The sequence below is a fragment of the Felis catus genome, chromosome X, assembly GCF_018350175.1.
Source record: "Felis catus isolate Fca126 chromosome X, F.catus_Fca126_mat1.0, whole genome shotgun sequence".
Taxonomy (NCBI): Eukaryota; Metazoa; Chordata; class Mammalia; order Carnivora; family Felidae; genus Felis; species Felis catus.
The window spans coordinates 23,501,713-23,508,211 of NC_058386.1; the positions used below are offsets into that span (position 1 = coordinate 23,501,713).

Sequence of the window (6,499 nt, forward strand, 5' to 3'; positions counted from 1 at the left end):
GGCATCTATCCTAAATAAATTTATAGCATATCCAATATAGCAGTGAATAAACAGGCTAAGTTCAGTAACTATAAAGATATTAAAATATTAGAAAAAATTTCCAGCTGGAATTTCTCTACATTAATAGATTAGAGAACAAAACACATTTGGTCATGTCTAGAGGTGGATAAAAAGCCTTTTAAAAATATTTAGCACCAATTGATGGTAAAGAAAGTTTTAGCAAAATAACATTTGAAGAGAATTTCCACTTCCTAAAATGTACAGCAAACTTACATAAATGTGAAACGTTGGAAGCATTCCCACCAAAGATAGGACAAAGACACAGATGTTATGGTACCATACCTTCTATTTAAAGGTGGATGGGAATATATAACTACAGGAATGAGAGTAGCAAAATAAACAAGAAAAAGGAATATTGATATGATTGAGATAATAAATGGTGACAATATGATCCTTAATTGGAAAATCCAAAGGAACCAGTGTACAAAATATTCAAATGAATAAGATACTCCAAAGCTGTTGCATATAAGATTACCAAAATTGGCAGCCTAGCCACATAAAATCAATAACTAATTAGGATAATAGAAAATATCCCAATAACAACAGCAGCAATATCCAAAATTTATCCAAAAATACACCTAATAAAAATGTACACAATCTTTTTGGAGGCAACTATAAATATTTAGTGATACACTTAGAGAAAGAAGTCACAAATAAATAGAGGAATACACTATGTTTATTCATGGGAAAAATAATTTTGTAAAGATGTCATTCTCCTAAAATTAATTACAGATTTAAATATGGACTGCTATATACTGAGTTGTGCCATTTCCTCAACCTCTAATTCAGATATTGAAGCCTTAATCCCCAAGGTGACTATCTTTGCAGATACTTTAGGGAGGCTAATAAGGTTAAAAAAGCTTTAAAAAGGTGAGGCACTAATCTAATAGGGCTGATATTAGAAGAGGAAGAGACACAAGTGATCACTCTCTGTGCATTTAGAGAAGAGTCCATGTGAGGACACAGCAAGAAGGTGCCCAAATGCAAAGCCAGGAAGTGAGCTCTTACCAGAAACTGAACCTGCCCTCACCTGTATCTGGGGCTACTAGCCTTTAGAACTTTGAGAAAATAAATTTTGTTATTAAGACACCCAGCCTGTGGTATTCCATTACCACAGCTGGAGCATGCTAATACACTGCCTCACATACAGCTTCCAAAATAATGTGAGACTCAGGCTGCTGTTTCCTAAAATCAACCCTAGAGAAACTATAAAAGGGAGAATTAAAGAACAGTATTAGCAAGAGCAAAACACCGTAGATGAGAAATCCCTGAAAGAGACTAAGTCTGTGTTGAACCAGAAGCTGTATGTGGGCAGGTGGGGGCAGGCCCTGAAGTTGGAACTGTCCTGTAGCCTACAAAACAAGATTGGTCAGAGGACAGGTTTTAAGTGCAGCCTTTGATTCTTTCACAGTGCCTTGGGACAATGAATTTCTACTGCTTTAGTGAAGGGAGCTCAGGCTGTTCCTCAGAGGCTGAATGGCCAGGACCATGGGAGTAATATCAGGACAGCATCAACGTTTGGGGTTGTTTGAAACCGTATGAGTTCAGAGACTGTGCAATAACCACCTGAAACCTCTTTAGAGGGTAGGTACCAGACTTTTTTGTTTTGTAATATTATAATCAAATAAAAAGGAATAGAAAGAAGGAATCCCACTTAAGAAGGGTAGGTAATCTTTCATGAAAAAAACCCACATAGATACACACAGACTTGTTAAAGATGTATATGTATTTCTTACTACAGATGAGGATCAAAAATAAAATAAAAGTTACTGCACTGGACTGAGCAATGTTAGACAATGTCAACAGATCTGAGTCTCACAAAATCATGCAGCTCAGTCTCTTCCTTTGAAAGTAGATCTTTTAGAGTACAAGGTTCCCACGTCTCAGTCTGGGTGGCAAAAAACCACCATGGGCCTCTGTATTTCTCCTCTTACAGCCCACCACCCGTCCTACTACCCTGTCTTACACTGCAGTTTCCCCAGCTCAGATCTGGCTGGGGACTTGGCAATTTTCTGCAAGGTTTGCAGTAGCGAAGCTGCTCAGACCTTTCAGAGAGTTGGCATTTCTCAAGAGGACACCCTACTCCCTCCCTCCACCCTCAGGATAGACTGGACAACACACCCCAGAGCTGAGAAGCCTGCACACAGCCCTACCCCTGCTTTCACTCCTGGAAAGCAGAGAGCAGAGTTTGTCAGCATGAGGTACTGACTAACTTCTACCTCCAGGGTCGCAGGTCTGAGGAGGGCAGCCTCAGGTCTGCAGAGGAAATAGGCAATGCTTAGGGTCAAGGTGACTATCCTTCCTTAGAATTGTGGGAATACGTAGAACAAAGGAAACCTCACAGAACCCCGCCCCCCCTCCCACGCGCAGAGGCCCGAGGCCTGGCTGTTAACGCCCCTGCAGAGGCCCGAGGCCTGGCTGTTAACGCCCCTTCAATTCCGTTTCAGGGTCTCAGAGAAGAAGACTTTGATCTGAGGCTGGTGGACTGAGATCAAAAGAGTGAAGAATCCCAGGCTCTATTCGGAGTCAAGGAGAGGAGTCTGAGTGAGGACTGAGGGTATTCCCAACCCCGCAGAGGGCCCTGCCCTCGCAATCTACCCTGGGAGACCCCAGGTGGGGCTGTCACCTCCGGGAGATGGGGGGTTTGGTCTGATGGGAGTGGGTACACGGCTGAGCACTGAAAACCCTAATCATCCAAGACTGTGGGGATCCCAGAAAACTCTGCTCCTGTTGTCAGCTCTGGAAGGCTGCAGCATGAGTGGCTCTTTCTCATTTGCTCCCCAAGAATCTCACGGCGGTAAGGTCGTCGGTGTAAAGAGTTTAGCTTCAGAGCTGTAGAGGGGAGGAGGCCCTGGGCACTGCCAACAGTTGACAGGATGATCCTAAATGTGAACTGAGAATTCTCCACCTCAGAACAGAGGGGACTGTACAGAAACTATAACCTGCCAGCCCTTGCTCTCGGCCACCAAGTTGATCCCGGCAGGGCCGGCAGCTGCAGTCTAAGGCACACTCTAACTTCCTCTTCAGGGTTCTCCGGGGACACACTGATTAGAAAAGGAGCCCTGTGTGGTCTTAGAGCAGTGTTGTCAGGGAAGCCTGCAGAAGTGGCTTTGGTTAAAGCCAAGGTGAAATGTCTCTGCTGAAGGCGCACACTATCTCATTCTCCCTCCTCTAGGTGCCCTCATTAATGCCTACTGTCCCCGACCAGTGTCACCATGCCTCGGGGGCAAAAGAGTAAGCTTCGTGCCCGTGAGAAACGCCATCAGGCCCGGATCGAGGCTCAGCGTGCCCAGGATGCTCAGGCCACTGCAGCAGAGGAAGAACAGCCCTCCACTTCCTCCTTTTCTCCTTCTGGTGGTAGTGCCCAGAGCCAAGATGAGGAAAAACCAAGCACCTCTCAGGCACAACCCAACACTGGTCGTTACCATAGAACCCCTCTAGATGACAAGGCAATTCTATTGGTGCAATTCCTGCTGCGCAAGTATAACATGAGGGAGCCCATAACACAGGAAGACATGATTAAGCATGTCATCAAAAAGCACAAGGTGCATTTCCGTGAGATTCTCAGGAAAGCCTCTGAGCTAATGGTGCTGGCCTTTGGCATTGATCTGAAGGAAGTCGACCCTACCAGGCACCACTATGCCCTTATCAGCAAATTGCAGCGCACCAATGATGACAGGCTGAGGGGTGAAGAAATCATGCCCCAGACCGGCCTCTTGATGACCGTCCTCTGTGTGATCTTCATGAAGGGCAACTGTGCCACTGAAAAGGATATGTGGGAAGTGCTTAATGTGATGGGGATATATGCTAATAAGAAACACTTCATCTATGGGGATCCCAAGAAGCTCATCACTGAAGTTTGGGTGCAGGAAAGGTACCTCCTGTACCGCCAGGTGTCCAACAGCAATCCTCCATGCCGTGAGTTCCTGTGGGGTCCAAGAGCCTATGCCGAGACCAGCAAGATGAAAGTCCTTGAATTCTTGGCCACGGTCCATGATACCGTCCCCAGTGCCTTCCCATCCTGGTATGAAGAGGCTTTGCAAGATGAGGAAGAGCGAGCCCAAGCCAGATTTACAGCTCAGGTTCATACTGGTGCCCTGGCCACTGGGCCTTCCATGGCCAATTCTGGCAGCTTCTCCCACCTGTATTGAAACCTGAAGCACTTTCCTCACTTTGTGTTTGAAGTAGTGTGAGGGCTTAGGTGGTGCTAGCTAGAGGGGACATAGTGCATATCGTACATTCTACATAAATAACTTACAAATTTATCTCTTGTTGAAAGTTATCAAATGTTTCTGTTTTTGAAAAGTTTAATTAGCTTCACAATATATTACACATTTGATGCTGTTTATGAGGTTTAAGAGTATGAGTTTTGCTATTTTCTAAAACAAATTGGTAACCTTCCATCTTATTTAGTGATCTGGAACAAGAAAACATAGCACTGCAATTGCCATTTTTTTGGAAATGTGAAAAAAATTAGCAACAAAATAGCTGGAGTCAAAAAATTGAGAAAAAAGTAAGATGGTAAATTTTTGGTTTTCTTTATTCCATGTACTCTGCTCTTCTGTAAAATAAAAGTTACATGCCTGAAATTTCTTCATTCAAGAATGTACGAGAAAATAAATCATAATAAATTGTTCACTGTCTTTTTTTTATTCTTCTAACATTAAATGAGCATCTGCTCTTTGGAAGGCTCCATAGTAGTGTGGGGGGTGGTAAGAAAAAGAAGATGGAGTCATTGCCCATAAAAGGAAGATGGTGAGATAGACAAAAAAGAAGGATGAGGTGGGACAGGAAGGGGAGGTCCAGATGAGAGCAGTCAAATGTAAACATCCTGAAGCAAGACAATTTGAGGCCTTGGGAAACTTGAAACCCTTCAATGGGAGGTAATTGTAAGATAAGATGGGTGGTAGGTCAAAGGAGGGTGCAAGGATGGTCAGGGTTAGGGGAGGGTGCGAGGGTGGCAGGTTGGGAGAGGGTATGAGGGTGGTGGTGTGGGAGGGTGTGAGGTGGTAGAGGTTGCAAGGTTGTCGGTTGGGGGGGTGCAAGAGTGGTGGGTCTTGGGGGGAGGGTACGAGATGGCAGAGGGTTTGAAGTGGTGGGGTGGGAGATGTGAGGGTGGTGGGCCATGGGGGAGGGTGTGAAGGTGGTGGGTCGGAGAAGCATGTGAGGGTGGTAAGCAGCGACCAGACCCTTGGGTGGTGTGTGTCAGAGTTGAGAAACTAGGCCTCCAATGGGTAACTGCTTTTAGCAGTTATTTTGGGATCCTGGATAAACCAGACACAAATATTTACCCAGGTAGTGATGGAAGGTGCCCTGTGCTCTGGATCCAATGCAGGTGAACATAGCACACAAACTAGGTATTTTATCTGTATCATCACCAGAGAGTTTCTGATAAATAAGAGTAATACTTCCTTGAGACTAGATGCCCAGAAGCCACTATGCTGTCCCTCTTTGCCATGGGCTGGGAGAAACAGAGCCTGTTCCATTCAAAGGGCATTTAACTAGGTTATCTTGAGTAAAATTTAGCAAATCACTTATAAGGGAGGGTTTGACTTTGGTAGGGGTTAAATGAATAAAAATAGGGGTTATTTGGATCAAAGAGGAGCTGGGAGGGAGGGGAGGAGTTGGTTCTTAACATACATTTTAGGAGCTTTGAGTTGCATCCAGATGGGGAAGATTCCCCAACATCCAAATTCAATAGCATATCCTCTAAGTGGGATGATTTACTAGGGTAATTTTTCTTTCTAAGAATTCTTGGCTGACTTGGTGCACAGTATCCTACAGCACTGCATATTCTCAGACATCTCCTAGTTTAAAGCAACAAAACAAAAAAACAAAAATCTCAGCAGGAACTTTGGTATTATCTGGGATCAAAAAAGCCATAGCAATAATTGCCATTCTTTAAAGTTTCAATGTACACCAGTCACTGTGCCATGTGCTTCACATACACTGTACACATTCTAACAGTTCTAGAAGATACCGCTTATAAAACTCATTTCTTTGATGAAGAATCTAAGACTCATAGGGTTTGGTAATGTGTTCAGTTCACACAATGAGTGACAGAGCTGGGACTCAAGCTCTGGTCGGATTACTCTGGAGCCCACACAGTGCCACTCCTCCCAGCCTGAGGCCAACCTTCTGTCCTGTAATTTCTCTTCTCACTATCCCATGATGTCTCTCAGGCAATGAAAGAAGGACCCTTTGGCCAAACTACTAAAAGCAGCCCAAAAGAAGGAAGGTAAAAATGAGAATCAGGCACAATTTGGGCATTGTCCCCGGAGTTCATGTCCCTAGGATCTCCTGGCTCCTCGCCCCAGGGTCCCCCCAACAGCTGGCTCTGCCCTGGTCTCAGCACAAATGTCCACTCCCGGCACTTTCCTGCATGACGGCTCCCTCCCCTGGGACTTCCCCAGTGGGCCCTCATGTCCATACCTGGACC

At 44.9% G+C, this 6,499-nt stretch overlaps 1 protein-coding gene across 3 annotated transcripts; it reads left to right on the forward strand.

Annotated features, from left to right (window-relative positions):
• The first annotated feature begins 2,429 nt into the window (after positions 1 to 2,429).
• On the forward strand, positions 2,430 to 4,696 carry LOC493964 (melanoma antigen MAGE). Of its 3 annotated transcripts, none has more exons than XM_006943637.4 (2): positions 2,430 to 2,617; positions 3,236 to 4,696. In XM_006943637.4, exon 2 carries the CDS (start codon positions 3,276 to 3,278, stop codon positions 4,209 to 4,211), a length of 936 nt encoding a protein of 311 aa, XP_006943699.1. In that variant the 5' UTR covers positions 2,430 to 2,617; positions 3,236 to 3,275; the 3' UTR covers positions 4,212 to 4,696.
• Positions 4,697 to 6,499: the final 1,803 nt, after the last annotated feature.